This window comes from Chrysemys picta, chromosome 2 (assembly GCF_011386835.1).
Source record: "Chrysemys picta bellii isolate R12L10 chromosome 2, ASM1138683v2, whole genome shotgun sequence".
NCBI classification, from domain to species: domain Eukaryota; kingdom Metazoa; phylum Chordata; order Testudines; family Emydidae; genus Chrysemys; species Chrysemys picta.
Genome location: NC_088792.1, coordinates 64,032,847 through 64,052,399, shown reverse-complemented (window position 1 = coordinate 64,052,399; position 19,553 = coordinate 64,032,847). Strand labels below are relative to the sequence as shown.

The following is a 19,553-nucleotide window of genomic DNA, read 5'->3' as shown; positions in this document are numbered from 1 at the left end:
TTCTTCTTTAAGGTGGCCCATGAAGAGGTTGGCATACTGGGGAGTCATCCTAATACCTATGGCTGTTGTTTCTCTAATATCCTGGGACCACCATGGCTACAACACTGCATAGTTCTATGTGAAGTTATTTTATTTTTGAGTGCACTTACAAATAACCCTAAGATTACTATAATCAAGTTTCAAGGGGGAAAATACTTTTTACGGTGTGCTTGCTTTGTGTGTAGTCTTTTCAATAGTCAGCATCCCCTGCTTCACAGAATCATAAAAATGTAGGGCAGGAAAGGACATCAAGAGATCAAGTCCAGCCCCAGGGCTGAAGCAGAACCAAGTATACCTAGACCGTTGCTGACAGGTGTTTGTCTATCCCGGCGTTTCTCAAATGCGGGCACCAGGAGATTTTTTCTGTGGCCACAACAGCCTCCTGGGCAGAGATGGGGGGGGGGGGGGGGACACACAAGGCAGCAGCCCCTCCCTGCAGCACCCAGCTATTGCTCCTGGCTGCCTTGTTGTTTGCCACCAGCAGGGGATCAGCACCCTGCACAACGCAGCCTCCTGGGGGCTCTGGGCAGTGCCTCTCCAGACATGTGGGGCCAATGTGTGCGCTCAGTGGGCTCTGGGCTTCAGCCTGGGGCAGCAGGGCTTGGGCTTGGAAAAATTGTTAGAGCTGCCACCAGCAAGGGTTGGTGGCCACATTCTGAAGCCACCCAAAAAAAAAAATTTCCCGCATCAGGAATTCTACAACCTCCCTTGGAACTCTGGAAGCCTATTCCAGTACTTAACTATTGTGATAGTTAGAAAGTTTTTCCTAATATCTAAACCTATATCTCCCTTGTTGCAGAGTAAGCAGATTACTTCTTGTCCTCCCTTCAGTGGACATAGAGAACATCCTCTTTCTAACAGCCCTTAACATATTTGAAGACTAGTTTCAGGTCCCACCCACTCTTTTCTCAGGATTAAACAAGCCCAATTTCTTTTAGCCTTTCTGCATAGGTCAGGGAGAAAACATGCTTAACTTTTGAGATCAACTCAAGTTTTATAAATGTCACAATATCATGTACTACATTAAGTACCTATATTTTCAGTCTGTACAATGGAGCAAATTATGGTATTTACATTTTTGCAAATGTAAGTACTTTCTCAGTTCTGTTGTGTAGAAAAGCTCTTGCCCAAAGCTTTTAGTTTCAATTTAGCTAGTAGGTTCAGAAAGAATATTTTCTTAATTTGAACTAGTTCAAAGATGAAAAACCGATTGGGAGATGATAAAGCAGAAAAGCTTATTTTCCTCTTCTGATCTATGAATACAAACCAGGAGGAAGAGGATGAGACTGATGAAGAACACAGGGCCAGATTTTTCAAAGGTATTTAGGCACCTAAAGATACAGACTGAAAACTGCACTAAGGTCATATCTGATTATTTAAAAAGCAGTTGAAATGACTTCATGTATTAATGACCTCATTTATTCAGTTCATCTCCATATTGTAGAATGGAGTATTCTGATAGTTTTTGGGGGGTTTGGTTATGCAATAGAATTTAAGCCTCTCGTGTATTTAAAAAAAAATCATACTTTTCTCCATTAACAAGTACTCTCAGGGTGAACTAATATATTTTTCCCTATTTTTATATATGTATAATATATTTTAACCTAGCCTTACAGAAAGATTCTGGCAAACAAATAACAGCTTTAGAAAGAAGAAGATTGTACCCAAGAAATAATGAGCCAATTAAAGAGGGAGAATGTTGTGCTAAAGCACATGACTGGATGCCCAGGAGACTGATGTTCTGCCAGCTTTACTTGTAGGTCTACATCCCTGTGTTTATTAAAAAAAATAAAACTAGATCTGCACACATCTGTGACCTAGTAGCAATGGGTGGGATTCTTCATGACAGATCCCAGAGGGTTTTTTTTTTTGTGGGGGAGGGCATTTTATATGCTCCAATGATTCTCTAATATGAAGCTGTTCAAGGCTCTGCCACTGCTCCTGTTCAATATATATTATTTGGATTACAACAACAGCTAGAGGCCCCAACTTTTGGTCAGGGCTCCATTGTGCTAGGTACTGTATGCACACCAACATAAAGCTGTTAGAAGTGGTTGCATTGGGGCTGCAGTTTGTTAAAGTCTCCATTTCAGATGAGACAATACAATTGAGCAATTGACTCATGGGCTTGCTGAGATTGGAGCTTAGGAGCTAGCAGGCTTGGACTCAAACAGGATAAAACTGAAGTAATTCACACATTGGAGAAGGCAACTGAGAAAAATAAGAGATTCTTTCAGTTGCCTTGATTGGACATGTGTGCTTGCTATAGTAATCAGGTCTGGAACATATTGGGGATTGTGTTGGATTCCCAGGTGCTTGTAGCCGTTCAGATAGCAGTTGCCAAGACTACATTTCCCTCCCTCATCTATTCTTATCTAGCAAGTTATGACATTTATTTTAGGTGTTGACCTCCCTAGCTTTCCCTGCCCAAGTTAGCCAATCATTGAAGTGCAAGAACACGTGAATTACTTTATGCCCCAAAGGGGCATGAAACATTGTGATTGAGAAAATTCAGGTCCATTAGAAAAACCACAGTAAAATTAAAAAAAAAAAAAATCAGTTGGTTTCAGAGTAGTTACCAGCTAAAAAAAGTATTTACAAATAAATTCTGTGTCGTACCAGTTTGAAACAGCCAATTCTTTTGTGGTTTCTCACATAACCTGAAATTAGAAGTATAACACTGTATTGTTAAAACAGTAGTGAGACATCTGTTCCATCCACAAAAGTAATTTAATATTTGTTATATAATTATCTACAAGTTCTCCTTAAATATTTAGTATTTTTATAAGCTATATCCAGTAAGTATGTGTATTACACAAAGCTGAAAGATCGTGCAACTGTTTACTACAAAACTACAGAACTGCTTTGTAATAGTTGTATGATTGCACACATCTACACAAGCTCATCAGTCATCAAAATCGCTTATCCACAGTGCCTGGGCAAAGAGCTAGCGAACAGGAGAGTTTTGCGAGGGACTGCTCCAGGTGAAGGAGACATGCTTACATGACCCTTGGGGTAAGTTTGTTATCTGTTTTGTCTGTGTTTGTGTTTGTTGTGGTGTGCTTGCTGCTGGACTGAAACATACCGTGTGGTCTGTTTGTTCGGGGGACCGTGTGCTGACTGTATGGGTGCTGAGCCTCGCGGTCTTATAGGCAAGGTTGAGAGCTTCTTAACAAGGCTTTGATCCCTAAGCCCTTTAGCACCCATCAACCCTTAACCAGAGGGCAGGGCTACTCAGGAAGACCAGGGCTTTAAAAAGCCTGCTCCTAAGCAACCAGAGGATCTAGTGAACAGGAGCGGTTAACAGGGGAGTTTTGCGAGGGAGTTTACAGGGGGATCGTGAGGGGGCTACATACACTTAACATTCCGTAAACTTCTTTAAACTTAAGCTAAAAACATCACCTGATAAAAACAAAACAATACCAAAGGAACCAGCTACAGGCGTAAAAAGAGAATGCAGGCAGAAGTCCATCAACAGAGTGGGGGCTATCCAGTTTATTGCACCCAATGCAGCATGTATGATTACCTGCCCTATGGGTAGGTGGCATATGTATGCATTTGGTGAAAGGAACTCCTAACCCTTAGAGACCGTGTACAGGCTTTGGAGGCCAGGGTGACTGAGCTGGAGGCGTTAAGGAAGACAGAGAGGTACATAGATGATTCCAGGACCCTCCCTCGGTCTGACAACCCCAGTGCTCTCAGGGAAGGAGAACATCCAACTGGAGCAGAGGGAAACGATCCAATAGTTGGGACCCTTCTTCCAGATGATGTTGTGGTATCCTCTTGCGCTGAGGATACCTCTCCGTGGGAGGGAACTCCAGTTGTTAGAAAGAGACAGGTATTAGTAATGGGCGATTCGATCATTAGAAACATAGATAAATGGTATCAGAGGGGTAGCCGTGTTAGTCTGAATCTGTAAAAAGCAACAGAGGGTCCTGTGGCACTTTTGAGACTAACAGAAGTATTGGGAGTATTGACCAGGGCCGGCTCCCAGCTTTTTGCCGTCCCAAGCAAAAAAAAAAGGGGGGGGGGGCGGAGTGCCGCCCCTTGGAAAGTGCCGCCCCAAGCACATGCTTGGAGCGTTGGTGCCTAGAGCCGGCCCTGATGAGGAGGTTAGTTAAACAGAAATTAAAAGGTACAGCACCAAAAGTAAAATCCCTGCAAGCTGCATGCAAACTTTTTAAAGACACCGTAATAGAAGCTCAACTTAAATGTATACCCCAAACTAGAAAACCTTGTAAGAGAACCAAAATAGAGCCACCGTAGCTAAACAATAAAGTAAAAGAAGCAGTGAGAGGCAAAAAGTGGAAGTTAAATCCTAGTGAGGAAAATAGAAAGGAGCATAAACTCTAGCAAATGAAATATAATTAAAAATATAATTAGGAAGGTCAAAAAAGAATTTGAAGAACAGCTAGCCAAAGACTCAAAAAGTAATAGCAAAATATTTTTTTAAAGTACATCAGAAGCAGGAAGCCTGCTAAACAACCAGTGGGGCCACTGAACTATCGAGATGATAAAGGAACACTCTAGGAGGATAAGGCCATTGTGGAGAAACTAAACTAATTCTTTGCATCTGTCTTCACGGCTCAGGATGTGAGGGAGATTCCCAAACCTGAACCATTCTTTTTAGGTGCCAAATCTGAGGAACTGTCCCAGACTGAACTGTCATTAGAGGAGGTTTTGGAACAAATTGATAAACTAAACAGTAATAAGTTACCAGGACCAGATGGTATTCACCCAAGGATTCTGAAAGAAATCAAATGTGAAATTGCAGGACTACTAACTGTCGTCTGTACCAAAGGACTGGAGGATAGCTAACGTGACGCCAATTTTTAAAAAGGGCTCCAGAGGTGATCCCAGCAATTACAGGCCAGTAAGCCTGCCTTCACTGCTGGGTAAACTGGTTGAAACTATAGTAAAGAACAAAATTGTCAGACACATATATGAACATAATTTGTTGAGGAATAGCCAACATGTTTTTTGTAAAGGGAAATCATGTCTCACCAATCTAATAGAATTATTTGAGGGGGTCAACAAGCATGTGGACAAGGGGGATCCAGTGGATATAGTGTATTTAGATTTTCAGAAAACCTTTGACAAAGTCCCTCACCAAAGGCTCTTAAGCAAAGTAAGCTGTCACGGGATAAGAGGGGAGGTTCTCTCATGGATTGATAAGATTAAAAAATAGGAAACAAAGAGTAGGAATAAATGGTCAGTTTTCAGAATGAAGAGCGGTAAATAGTGGTGTACCCCAGGGGTCAATACGGGCCCAGTCCTATTTAACATATTATTAAATGATCTGGAAACAGGGTAAACAGTGAGGTGGCAAAATTTGCAGATTATACAAAACTACTCAAGATAGTTAAGTCCCAGGCAGACTGTGGAGAGCTACAAAAGGATCTCTCAAAGCTGGGTGACTGGGCAACAAAATGGCAGATGAAATTCAATGTTGATAAATGAGAATAATGCACATTGGAAAACATAATCCCAACTATACATATAGAATGATGTGATCTAAATTAGCTGTTACCACTCAAGAAAGATCTTGGAATCATTGTGTATAGTTCTCTGAAAACATCCACTCAATGTGCAGTGGCAGTTAAAAAAGCTAACAGAATGTTGGGAATCATTAAGAAAGGGATAGATAATAAAAGACAGAAATTATCATAGTGCCTCAGTATAAATACGCCCACATCTTGAATACTGCATGCAGAAGTAGTTACCCCACCTCAAAAAAGATGTATTGGAATTGGAAAAGGTTCAGAAAAGGGCAACAAAAATTATTAGGGGTATGGAACGGCCTCCGTATGAGGAGAGATTAATAAAATTGGGACTTTTCAGGTTGGAAAAGAGACGACTAAGATAGGATAGAGGTCTATAAAATCATGACTGGTGTGGAGAAAGTAAATAAGGAAGTGTTCTTTACTCCTTTTCATAACACAAGAACTAGGCACCACCAAATGAAATTAATAGGCAGCAGGTTAAAAACTAACAAAAGGAAGTATTTTTTCACACAACACACAGTCAGCCTGTGGAACTCCTTGCCAGAGGATATTGTGAAGGCCAAGACTATAACAGAGTTCAAAAAGAACTAGATAAATTCATAGAGGATAGATCCATCAATGGCTATTAGCCGGGATGGGCAAGGATGGTGTCCCTAGCCTCTGTTTGCCAGAAGCTGGGAATGGGTGACAGGTAATGGATCACTTGATGGTTACCTGTTCTTTTCATTCCCTCTGGAGCACCAGGTATTGACCACTAGTGGAAGACAGGATACTGGGCTAAATGGACCTTTGCTCTGACCCGTTTTTATGTTCTAAGAGATCCATCTGCCTGCTTTTGAAACTTTCACCACTCATGTCTAGTAGTCTTTGACAATTTTCTTTTGGACTTCATGCTCTTCAAGAGGAGCAATCAATCACCAGTTTACATATGCATTACTAAATATTATTAAAACTTGCCTGGTGAAATCAACCAGTACCCAGAAAAATAGGGTGCCTTCAGATTACTCAGAGATTTTTCAAATGCATCAACAGGAGTTACGTGTCTATCTGTCTTCTATGCCTTTGAAAGCTTCCCCCCTCCAAAACTATTGCAGTCATATTTTCTTCTCTCCCCTCCAATCTAGGCAAAGTTTTTGAGAAATATTGGGGTTCCAAAACCAAGAGAATTATACTCTCTTCTACTTATACAGCCTCTGAGATAAATAGCAGACTTTATGATTAGTGATAAGTTACAAAGATCAATAGTTTAAAGTCTCAAGGTACATGGAGAGTACGTGTAGAAAATAGGAAAAGGCGAATCATTTAATAAAAAAAAAAAAAACACCTTTCCACAAATACAAATAAAATTTTATTTTCTTTCTTCCTGGAAGAAAAAAAAAGTTTACACTCAGTATGTCAAACACAAAATAAAAAAAGTTGGACACTAACTCAAGTTTTATTTATATATTCTACTTTCCTCTAGACCAGTCCAGACTATCATCAGGGAGAAAAGCAGAAAACCTTGAGACCATATGTCATCCAGCACTTCTGGTCTTATTCCATGTTTTTTTAAATAAAATATTAAAAAGCTATTACACAGCATATTTCAAGCAAAAATTACTGAACATAATTCTAAAAAAAAACAAAAAACAAAACAAAAAACCCCCACAATCACCACTCAATATAGTTTTTAAAAAACATAGGGCTGAATGGCACTTTCATTTTAGCATTTATGATGCAGAAAGCACATTTTGGAATATAGTGCACCCTCACTGCAATTTTCATTGCTGTAAGGCTAATGTGGATATAAGGCAATGTAACCTTAGCTTCCACCTACGTCCCTCATAAAACACCATTAGCACATGCATCTCTTTAGTATATATTCCAAGATGCACTGCTTCCCTTCAACTTAATTTACCTACTCCCTCCTATTTAAAAAAGTAACTTAAGGAGATAATGTGCTATATTTGTCACACACTACAAGATACTAAAATATTAAAAAGTAACAGCAATGAATAAAAATATTCACATATCTGAAAACTGACTTCCATCTCTTAAATAACTTATCTGAAGTTACAAAATACACACACAAATATCTTTCTATGAAATAGCTATGCATGATATCAGAGATTGTTTTGCCTTTGATAATCTAACTGATCTATTTCTGGAACAAAGATATCTGGACAGTGTTGCTACCCAAGATTTTCATTATAATTGATTTTTTTTAATATACAATCAATTCTCTCTAGCTATTCTAGCAGGTAGTGCAAATAAAGACATTCTTTGGGTTGCAATTTTTAAAACATCTCAATGTTATCTTCAACATATCACTAGCAAATTAATAAGTAACAACATACTGTACTGTAAATAATATACATCTTCTAACATTACATTATCCTTAGTTACCTGTTTAAAACAGATCACACAAAAAATGATTAAGCTATATAATCAATCTATCCAAAAAGATATGTTAAATTTTTATTTAAATAAATATATTTTAGAAGTGAATATATATTTTTCCATTTTAGTTTAACTTCAAACATTACAAAGTATCACCCATTTGGCATACTACATCAGCCAAGTTACCAGAATATCTTTAAATACAATATTGTACAGCACTGCTTTAACAGAACTGTCTGAAAGCAACGAATTAATCCTTTGAGAACCTTATGTACAGAAGTTGGGACTGCATGTACCCAGCACATTCTATAGCAGAACAGCGTACGATATGTTAGTGTCAACTATTGCTTTGCCTAGCCAGAGGTAAAAAGCTTTTCTTGAATCAAATCGAATCTATGATAGATAAAGTAACATAAGGTGATCTTGTATGTTATCTAATATTGCTTGCTGCATTTACACGTTTACTTGTAGTTACTGGAACCAGATTACCACTGGTTCCATTGGTGGTATTTGTTGCTGAGCCATTCACAACAATGTAGTCAACTTTGTTTTCCAATTTCACCAGACGTTGTAAGATGTCATCCAGAAGAACAGCAATTGTTCTTTTGAGATCAGCTGAAGAAGACAAAACAAAAAGTAGTATTGAATACTGTTCATTTATATTATCAGCAGTGTGAGAGAAATTTGTGGATTTGGACATCTAATTTATGTCTTCAAAGGTTGCTTTTCTTTTTTCCTGGATTTGTTTGGAGAGGACAGAGAAAAGGTAGAGTCTTCTACATATGGATGCTAGATGTCCATATATTTAAAGTACTATTTCTTATTTTTTGCATACTAGAAGATACTACCACAATAGCAAACTGAGAATTGGCCCACTGAATCACAGAATATAAAATAACATTAGTCTCCTCTTCTTCCCCCATTTTATTTTTTAAAAGATAAGTGACTATTTAAGGGTAATAGTTTGGACTTTAATCCACAGCAGCAGTAGAGAGGAAATAAATTTAACCTGTATAACAGCTTCTGGCACTGGGCAGCATTAGAAAGCACTTATGTTTTTCCACCCTAGATAAGATAGATCTTAATTGTTTCCTTTTACAGTTCCTTTCCAATTATTCTACAAGTTCAGAACTTGCTGTCTGCCACAAGGAGAAGGTAAAGCATTATTGTAATACACAATGTAATTCTTAAAGCAGAAAAAAAGGGATACAGTTTCTTTCCTATGTTAAAATTCTTGGATGTAAAGATTTACTTAGGCAACTTTATGAATTTTTTTTACATCAACTTATCTATATATCGAGAAAAAGAAGCAGGGTGGAAGAAGACCCTACTGATATTATAAAAACAGTTAATCAAGGTGTGGGAAGGAAGAACACCAATAGGCAAGACTACTAAACAAACAATGCAGTAATCAACATTAATTCAACAAAAACCTCAACAACTTTGCTGTATGTATTCTTTCAGAATTAATTAGTTCATTTCCTCACAATTTGAGAGCCATCTGGCCTGACCAAATTATTTGACACTTAGTTTTTCAAAATTCTTCATTATTTGGATTTATCTTATTCTCTCAAACCAAACCTTTGATGGTGAGTCTGCATCAGTGAACAAACTAATGAATTTTATTGTTCTAAATATGTTTCAAATAAGTTCCTTTGCACAGAACCAAGGTATATAGATCCAGTTATAGATGTACTTCCCCACCCCTTTAAGGGTCTTGTGGAGGTAAAGATTTTGACACCCTAAAATATTGGACCTAACCTACACACTGAAAGAGAGATTTACCCTCAACTAGAATTCCTTCTAAGAAGGGGCAGTAAGTATAGTAATGAGTCTCTCTGTATGTAAAAATCTTAATTTAGCTCTTTCTCTGAAAACTAATTCCTGTTTAAGTCTATATTACCTATGTTATCACTGAAGTTTTTGTTTTGCATGACAGAATACAGGCAAGCAATGAGTTTATTTTATCTAGTTCTCAGAAATTTAAGTCTGAATGAAACACTGGAGAATAGTGTAGGACATTTAAGTAGATTGTATTTGTCAAATGGCAGGTTAGGACACCTAGACAAATCATAAGACTGGGGTTGCAGAGTTTAAAGTATTACGTTTTTGAAGTGAGAAATTTTCAATGTTTACATTAAACAGATCTCAATAACTAAACCACACACAGATCTCTCTTGCATTCTAGATGAGCATGGGCTATAGACATATAGCAGGTGCACAAGTAACAGGGCATAGTGGTGTCAAGTCAGAGGGGAATATGGTGATGCAAACACAATGGAGGCTTGAGATTTGGAGCACTCTACTGCCTTCTGCTAAATACATAATCATGCCCCCACCTCTCCAATTTTACCATCACGATTGCTTCTCATTGTTTGTTAATAGTGGAAGAGAAGAAAATTAAAGGGAAAAAAAAGATATAAAAGCAATAAAAAGGTAGAAATAACACACAAAGTGACAGTGTTTGGGTAGTGAAGTGTTTTAATTTTACATTTAATTCCTACATTATGAATGTACTCCTTCATGTTACTGTGGAGAAAAACCCCCCAGAGCTCTATTCGCAATTGGTGGAGAAACAAGGCAACCTAATATTGATGCTGACAGTCAAATTACTATAATACATACAACTATGTTTAAAGAACAAGTGTTAAAAGTTATGCCTTAAAATTAAGCCCCATCAATGAGCAAACACACAGTCAGCACATTAAAAAAATATTTTGAAGAGTTCCATGTACCATTTAAAATAAGATGTAAAAGTTGTACCAAAAAAAGGTTTGTGTAGCCAGGTTTATTTAATCTTACCATATCCTGCCATTGAGGCTCCATTACCACCGTTCATTATGTTCTTATTTTCTTCTGCCAGGGCTTTCACATATCTTTTACTTAAGTCTAGTATCTGTTCCCGCAATTCAGCACTGCTTTGGTGCCTTGGATGCTGAAAAGTATAGCGCAGCAACATCAAGCCCCAAATAAATCCAAACACCAGCAACAACAAACTCAGTTTCTGGGACATGTTTTTTCTTGAAAATGTTAAAAACATTTCTGATGAAGGCAACAGATGAGTCTCGATTTCAAGAAAAATAATTCAATTTGAAGTTGTCATGGTATTTACATATTAGTCAAAAGCAAGATCTTCACAAAGTAACAAATCTTCTGGATGGACCATCTTAAACACATTTTCTCCATGTCACTTGATTCCTAAATTTGAAGTATTACAAGATTAGTCAAAATGCTCATTCACCAGGAAAAGGAACAAAAAACAGTTTTCAAGGTCAGTAATATTAGATATTCTAGAAATTCTTTGCGGAAACATACCCGTTCACCTCACCTACTTCTACAGCTTTGTCTTTTAGCTTTTTTGCTAAAAGTCAAAGCTTCAATACAACCATCATTCCTTCAGTTTTAAATTACCGCAATTGTAATTAACTTTTTTAAGTGCATTTAGGTTCAATCTCAAGAAGCAAGTGTCATCTAATAGAAACCTGTAAAAAACTCTTCCCTTTAGAAACTATTCAGTTTGTAAGCAATATTTTTGGGCTGTTGTTTATAATGCCATATTTTCACAAAAAAAGTCCTTGCAAATTCATCTGCAGCTGTTGCTTATTCCTCACTGTAAGTCACAAGGCTATGGTGAAACTCAAACATGAAATTTATTTAGACTAAGTTTCTTGGGCAAGGGCCTCATTTGCTTTTGTACAGCATCAAACACACTGTCAGTGTCTTAATAAAAAATAATGAAGTTACACCTCCTTATAGCACTTTGGCTAATAATTATCCATTAGTTATATAATCCTTACCGTAGCAACCAATTTTGATGCCACTACAGATTAGGACTTCAGGTGGGAAGTGATCAGCAGGAACATATCAGTACTTATAAACCAAATATCCAGCTTCTGAGGGTATGGAGTAGTACCAGCCATGTATCTTCAAAGAGAGCTCTGCATGTCAAGCAAAGTTTATTCAAATAAAGTTCTGCATATTATGTTAAGAACAACATTTTCAAGGAGGAGCCTCAAGTTGAGCAGTGCCTAATTGTAAGCAACTATGTCTGAAAACCCAAAATTACTAAAATAACGATTGGAACCGGGGATACCGTGGCTTAGCATACATACAAACACAAATTGCACATACATGAAGTCACTTCTTCTGTTTGAAAGGGAGGCAAAGATTTCCTCTTTTAAGCAGCTACTTTGCCTCTTAAAATCCTTGTTTACAATCTTACTAAGTATTTGGCCTCTACAGTATCCTGTGGCAATGACTTCCACAGCTCAATAATGTGTGAAAAAAATATTTCCTTCTATAAGTTTTGCATCTTCCATCTTTTCATTTCATTAAAACATCCCCTTGTTTTGTGTCATGACAGGGAGAACAGAAACTCTGGATCTACCTTTGACATATTTTTATCATATCCCCTCTTACTTGTCTCCTTTCTAAAGTAAACAAACCCAATCTTTTTAGTCTCTCTTTAAATGAGTTTTTCCTCATGCCTCTAATCATGTGTTATCCTTCTCTGGACCTGTTCCAATTCTGCAATATCCCATTTGAGATTAGGTAACCAGTACTGCACATAATATTCTAGGTGAGGCTTCAGCATTGTATTTTCGTATAATAGCATCGTATAATATTTTGTATAATGGCATCATATTTTCCATATTATTCTCCATCCTGTTCCTTAGGCATCCTAACATCTTAGCTTTCTGGACCATACCTGCACCTTGAGTCAAGGTCTTCATTGGGCTGCCCAGAGCAATGTCCAGGTACCTTTCTTGAGTTAACAAAGTTAATTTAGAATCCTTTAAAGTGTACAAGTAGTTAAAATTTCTCTTTCCAATGTGTTTTACTTCTGACACAGCATACTGACCCAATAGAAGATTTATTTTATTTTATTTTATTTTTTTAAATTCACACAGTAGGCATTAAAGACAGTGCTTTCGGTTCCTCTGGAATTAGCCTTGCTAGCTTGACTAGGTGAACTAGTCAATTTATCTTAGTAAAGCCAGGGTCACCAAACATAAAGTAGCTAAATATGGGGACCATAGTGGTTTGAGTGACAAAGTATTTTGTTGTTCATAACACATGAAAGGCTCAGGAATATAATCAAGATAAAGCCCGCCCTCTTCCCCCGACCATAAGGGCAAAACAGATTGTTTCAATGGCAAAACATTTGAAAACTTAAATAGATGATTTGGCACTATTTTAGACTTAAGTTAATAACCACATCTTACATTTACAAAGCAGTATTAATCTCAAAAGATCCCAAAGTCCTCATACATAATATTTATGAAGAATCACTTCCTCTACACTTGGATGGAATATAGCAGCTGTTTAACAGTGAACAGTCCTAAGGAGAAAGTTTAGAAGAGGAAGTGAAGACTCCTCTTCACATCCAAATGAAAAGATACGGCCTACACCACACTGTTAGATTTCACCCATATCTGAACAGGGTTGTCCATGCTAACTTACACAATGCTGAACATATTTTAGCAGTCAGTTTAGACCAAGGTTAATTTTGTTCAGCATCACCAGCTAACTATTAAACCTCAAGAAGCCCTGATAAATTCTATTGTAAACCCTTTGCTGACTATCTCCAGCACCCATTAGTCTTCAGATATTGTAGACCAGACCTATAGCAATTACAGTAGACAACATACAACGACTCAAGTTATAACTTAGACAGGATACAAGGATTAACACCCCTAAATCTTGTGAAAAGTGTTATGAGATTTTTAATATAAGTGATCATGACCTCAGTATCTCTCTTCAGTGAAATATGTCACTTCTAGTAGCAGAGTGACCTTCAATACCTTACTGAACCATTTGATCAGAATTGGCTCAGAAGGAAGACCACAGTCCCCCATTGAATCACCAACCAGTTAGAAGATAGGATGAGTTTTCTTTGAGGAAAGGGAACACAAGGGCCCAACAATAAGAGTGCAGTTTAAATGCACTTATCTATTAAGGTTTTGGGGAATATCCCTGTTTACTAGACCAGAGAACTCAAAAACATTGCATAATTCTCAGGAGCTGTAAAATAACTAAAATAAATTAACAACAAATTAGACATGAATACACAATGCAAGAAATAAGAAGGCATGAGGCCAATGGGCTGTGTACACAGGGGAATCACATCCTGAGGGTCAAAATGGGACAAGAGTAGTGGTAATTTTCCATGTCCTACCTACAAACCAAAACCCACACGCTCATGGCACCAAGATGAGATACCAGTTTACATACCATAAAGACAGACAGACGACAGTGTGGTATAGTAGGCTGTGGAATAGCATACTAAGCAGTAACAGAAGACTCATTGTTTTGATTTTCTGGTAAGTGATATTCTTGGACCCTATGAAAGTTAGATTGGGTCCTTACAGTACAGCAAACACATTAGTTTTTCAGAGTCATAGCAGCCATAGAACAGTTCTCAACGTTTAGGAATTATATGGGGTAAAAATTGTGATTCTATAGCAAATGCAGAAGGAAACAACACAAAAATACTTTTAAGGAAGCACCAATCTATGCGCCCTGAGTAAATTCTAGATTTGGGTAGTAAGAGAAGACTTAACTATTTGATGCATCATTCCCTCAATACATCCCTTGTTCTCCCCAAAACAATTCAATATAAATAATAGTTTATATAACTTATTGTTATATTTGGACTTAGCCACAGAAGAGTGATAGCACTTCCTTACCTCACTGAGGTGTTGTGACGATAAATGCATTTAAAGATTGTGATATTCTCAGATACTATGATAACAAGGGCTCTATGTATATCTAAAATTGATAATCATCAGATCTTGTGGCCCCTAAGAGGACAATTTAGGAAAGTATACATTATTAATGTGCATAGTAAAACCCCGACTCACACCAGGACAACTCAGGGTCAATGCAGCACAGATGTGCAACGAGGTGATCCATGCTAGAATAAGGCTGAGTCAGGGCAGCTAGCTCCCATGGAACACTGCACAGAGGCACTGGTAAGAGAGATTTACAACAACCCCTTACACGCACACAGGGAACATTACATTGGTATTAACAACAGGGATTTGAGAGGGGGGGGAAAGGGATTGCTCCTGCCATCAGAATCCAAGTGCTCATACAGTCCAGTACCAGGAACTGCTGCAGCAGAACAAAAGCAGATCACTGCATGTACAGATAGGCTGGGCAGGAACAGGGAGGGGAGGAAGGAGGAGAGAAAAGAGCATGACCTGGACCAGGGAGACATCTATAGAGAAGAATCAAAATAAGATGCTGATAATGAGGTAATAATCTCACTTTACTCAACAACTACGACCACCCCAACACCTAGTATAACAAACCCCATCCCATACGCATCTCAAACTCACACGTATACCTGTCCCAGTTCGCAGAACTCACACAATGACCAATTCCCTAAGCCCCCGTATCGCATCATAGCCCCGATTCCCAGCACAGCGCAGAGGGCAGTCCTGCTCTCACCTCTCGATCCTGTCACGCTCTAGCACTCGCAGACACCTCGGGGAACGGGGCCGGCCCTGCTACGCCCTCAAACACCCCCCTGGGGAACGGGGCCGGCCCTGTTCCCCACGCCCCGGGCCACGAAACCGCCCTTCCCCCCCTCACGCCCCCCGGGGCCGCCCCTACCAACAAAGGCTCGGGCTCCCCCGGCGGCGGCGGCAGCGGCGCTCTCGTCTCTTCCCTACCTGGCTGACAGGCACAACACCGGCTCCCCAATCCGCTTCCGCTCATCCCACAGCCCCGCCCCCCGAGCCCTTCCGCCCCAACGAATGCCGGGAAACGGATCCCGCAGCCTTCGCCAAGCCAAGCGCATGCGCGATTCCGGTTCTCTTCCGCGCGCGAGCCAGAGAAGGGCCGCGCGCTAAAGAAGCCCCCGTGTCTTGCTGCAGGGCGCGCGCGTGGGTTGGTGCCCGGATCGCTACTATCATCGCCTAGTAATAAGTCCTGCCGCAGCACAGGAGCCGCCTCCGCAGCGTTTGCTGGGTCTCCGTGCGCTTCTGCCATCTGTGGTTGTGTGTGTGCACAGGCCAGGGTGCGTTTGTTCTGTGCCGCTCAGGAGGTGCCAAGCAGCCAGCCCGGCTCGGCCGGGTGTCTAGGTCGCAACCTCGCGCAGCGTGGCGTTTTAGCTTTCATATTGAAAACAACGTGTCTTACCTTCAGGGGCGTGACAAGCACTTTCCACTGATTCCTGAGCGGGGGCTAACCTGAAACATTAGCTCAGCAGAGTTAAACTCCCCCATGCCCCGTTAGTCTCAGGCAATGTGTACCCAGCAAACTGGTCCATGTACGTTACCACCTAAGTTGTATAGTCCTTGGGTGTGTGCTTCCATGGCTCTGATGTTGGTGCTGGGCGAACTTAGCTGTCTGTGGGGTGCTGGCAGGTTTACAATGGCACCAGTGGCTCCATGGAGCTGGACCCATGCTCAGAAGGGGCCCCGGCCTGCTCCACTTGCACTGCATCACTAGACCCTGCCAGCCCGCTGGCTCCCCACTGCCCATCACTTGCTCTTCAGGCTGAGGGCTCCTCTCTGCTCCCTGACTCCATCCTCCTGCTCCTCTCTGCCCCCTGGCTGGACCCCAGTGCACCTCCAGCTGCGGGCAGTCTCTGCTTCCCACCATCTGTGCAGCCCTGCCTGTCTCCCTGGAGCTGAGCTGCCTCGGACTGGTGCAGAAGCCTGGCCAGTCTCAGCCAGGTGGAGGGGGATGACAATGTGGGGGGCTTGGCTGGGTCCCTCCAGGCAAGTGAGTCCTGAGGGAGACCGGACGGGGCAGGCCCTGACCTGGCTGATCATGCCACTCCCGAGGGCCCAGAGTGATTCCCGGCCCTGGGACCAGCTCTGGCTGTGCTGCTGGCCCAACCCAGCAGACCGTCACCTACCAGCAGGGCCGGTGAGTGCGTCTGGGAGGCAGAGTGTGGGGAGTGGGTCTCTGAGGGGTGCTGGGCTGTGAGGTGGCGGGGAAGATCAGTGTGTGTTGGGGCATTAGGGAATGGAGATCTATGGGGGGTGCTGGGCAGTTGTGGTGGGCAGGGCCGTCCTTAGGCATATGCAGCATAGACTGCTGCGTAGGGCACCCAAAAGTTTGAGGCACCACCGGGAAAGCAAATAAGAGCAGTTCGGCTCCCTCACACCCAGTGTACACTGCAGTCTCCTTAGGCAAGGGCTATATTCACAGAGCTGAATGCTCCGACACAGCACATTCTGCATGAGGGAGAGGGTATGGAGGTCTCTGCGGGGTACTGTGACTCTCCGCCGCCGTAAGGGGGGCCGGGCGGCTCGGTATCCTTTGGTGCCTTGTCCCTCCCTCTCTGGGCTGCGAGCCCAGGCTGCCGCAGTGTCTGCTGTATATGAAGTTCAGTGTGTCAACATTGGGTGGGGGTTCTTCTGGGGGTCTGCGGGCAGGGGGGGTGGCTGTGTCCCAAGTCGGGCATAGGGGCATCAGTTTAATAATACTGCATAGAGCCCCATAAATCCTAAGGATGGCCCTGGTGGTGGGGCTGTGGGCAGTGGGGTGCTGGGCAAGGGTGGTGTTGTGCGGGGTGCTGTGCGTTTGTGGGAGGGTTGGGGAAGGTGCTGGGCATAGCGGGTCCGGGAGGAGACTCTGGCCATAAGAAATGCAGCTTATAGGAAACTCCGGGGGTTGTTCCGGTGTTGGCCAGGGGTGCTGTGTGGCATGTCATGGGCCTGCCCCCGAGGGGATGGGGCATGCTGGCAGCACAGGGCCAAGTGGGCCACTGTGCGTCTGGCAACTGCTGGTTTGTAAATAGTGCCCTTGCCATGCCAGGCCATGCCCATTGCCTCTGGCTGGCACCTCGCTCTGGGGACTCATATCCCCGTGCCATGCTCCATTGCCTCCATTGGGGCCCACAAATATGTTTGGCGCCAGGCCCACAAAAGGTTAATCCGGCCCTGCTGGCAGGGGTCCAGCCAAGTGCAGCATGCAGTTCATTGTGAAAGCAGCACATCTGTAGGGTAGCACCAGGTCTAGTGTTGGCCTCCCTAGTCTTGTACTCCTGCTGCAGTTCTTTTGCTTTCACGTGGCACTGCTGCCGATCCCTGTTGTACTCCTTTGCCTGCATCCCTTGTGCAATCTGGTGGTATATGGCCCTGTTACTACAACTGGTCCATAGCTGATAGCTGTGCTGGCAGAGCCTCTTCTCCCCACAAGCCCAGGAGAGCCAATACTTCCTGTCTACTCCTGGCAGGAGCATGACTAGTGTGGGGCGCCACCATGGTCAGTTGGGCAGTTGCACACAACAAGGGTGAACTGCTAGATATGAGCAAGGTGGGCAAATAGGAAAAGGCATTTCAAAAATACATGGGGAGGCTTGGAGTTGGGGGGGGGAAGAGTTCTGGTCTCTGTGACCCCTGGGCAGTGAAGTGTAAAATTGTGACATAGTAGTTACTGTTGCAGGGAATGGGGCATTGTGTGACAACCGCTATAGGACTGTTAGGATTGATAGAGGTCACATACTGTCAACAGTTGCACTGCATCGACTTCAGTAAGTCGACCATGGCTCCACACCATTTCAGGGAGGTGGTTTTACTGCCTTGTGTCAACTTATTTGCATATGTGTCTACAATGAAATTTGTCTCTAGCTGACATAGTGGCCCCTTACAGACCCTGAGACTGGGGGGTGTACTGCCAGGGGGGCAGCACCCAGAGAAAGGGGTACCAAGGTCCTGGGAGGGACATGGGGCCAGAGGACAGGTGGATCACCAACCTGCAGGGGGCGCTCCAGGATGCTGGAAGAGCTAATTTCTGGAAGTCACTAGCAGGAGGCACTGCAGGGGTGAGCCCGCTCCTCTACACCATACAAGAATCACACTCCTAACTGACATAGGTATGCCAACAACTTTTAAATGTAGATCAGGCCTTATTAGGCCATGTCAAGACTAGGATCACTTTTTGTTATAGGTATACAGGCAAAGTGCTTCTAGTGTGGAAATAGTTATACCAGCAAAGCTAACCAATACAGCTTATTTCACCATCACCCTAAGCAAAACAAGTTAAACTGGCGACAGCATAGTTTTGCTACAATAACTGCATCTACTCTAGAAGGTTTTGCTGGCATTGCTATGTTGGCCACAAGTCACACCACTTCACACCCCTAACCAAAATAACTATGCTGGCAAAAGCCCCTGGTGTAGATGTGGACTCATTCCGCAATAAGTGTGTCCACAAATGGAGTTATTCAGGAACAGCTGTTCCATGTGCAGACAAACCCAAGGTGTAGAAAAAGTAGGTGTCCTAAAGGTAAGCATGTTTTCCCAGTGAGTGATGCTGAATACAAAAGCATTAGTCCACGGAAAATTAATAAATTATAACTGCAATTCTAGTTACTTTTCCAGCTGACAGTTCCACTTTCCAAATGGGAGTTCTATGCTGAAGTGAAGGTAGTATGCAGTCCTGCATACCCCAGTCCATGAGTTATTAGTAAATATTTATATTATGGAAGTGTCCAACAGCCACAAATCATATTTCTGACAGCTTTTGATAGCAATTAAATATGAACATGGGCAGTGGGTGAACGCGCCCTTAGAGGAGGCTAGCCCTGGCCTCTGTCTGAGGCCCTGCCCCTTCTTCTCCTCCTCTCCCCCCACCAGAGCCCAGAGCACACATCCCTGCTCCCCTGTG

At 42.0% G+C, this 19,553-nt stretch overlaps 1 protein-coding gene across 3 annotated transcripts; it reads right to left on the bottom strand.

Moving 5' to 3' along the window:
* Positions 1-6,868: 6,868 nt before the first annotated feature.
* CCDC126 (coiled-coil domain containing 126) lies at positions 6,869-15,742 on the bottom strand. Of its 3 annotated transcripts, none has more exons than XM_008170067.4 (4): positions 15,602-15,742; positions 11,720-11,860; positions 10,725-11,120; positions 6,869-8,537 (listed from the first exon to the last, which is right to left on the bottom strand). In XM_008170067.4, the coding sequence occupies exons 3-4, from the start codon at positions 10,960-10,962 to the stop codon at positions 8,353-8,355; spliced, it is 423 nt and encodes a 140-aa protein (XP_008168289.1). In that variant the 5' UTR covers positions 10,963-11,120; positions 11,720-11,860; positions 15,602-15,742; the 3' UTR covers positions 6,869-8,352. The 3 variants fall into 3 exon arrangements, with proteins under 3 accessions (XP_008168289.1, XP_008168291.1, XP_008168292.1); XM_008170069.4 differs by having other exon boundaries at positions 15,543-15,666; XM_008170070.4 differs by lacking the exon at positions 15,602-15,742 and adding an exon at positions 15,378-15,519.
* Positions 15,743-19,553: the final 3,811 nt, after the last annotated feature.

What these genes read in the sequence shown, in the direction of transcription:
- CCDC126 (XM_008170067.4), bottom strand. Translation starts at nt 10,962, where the DNA reads ATGTTTTTAACATTTTCAAGAAAAAACATGTCCCAGAAACTGAGTTTG. An exon ending in AGCCTCAATGGCAGGATATG is followed by an intron (nt 8,538 to 10,724) that starts GTAAGATTAAAT and finishes TGTCTTCTTCAG; the next exon opens with CTGATCTCAAAAGAACAATT.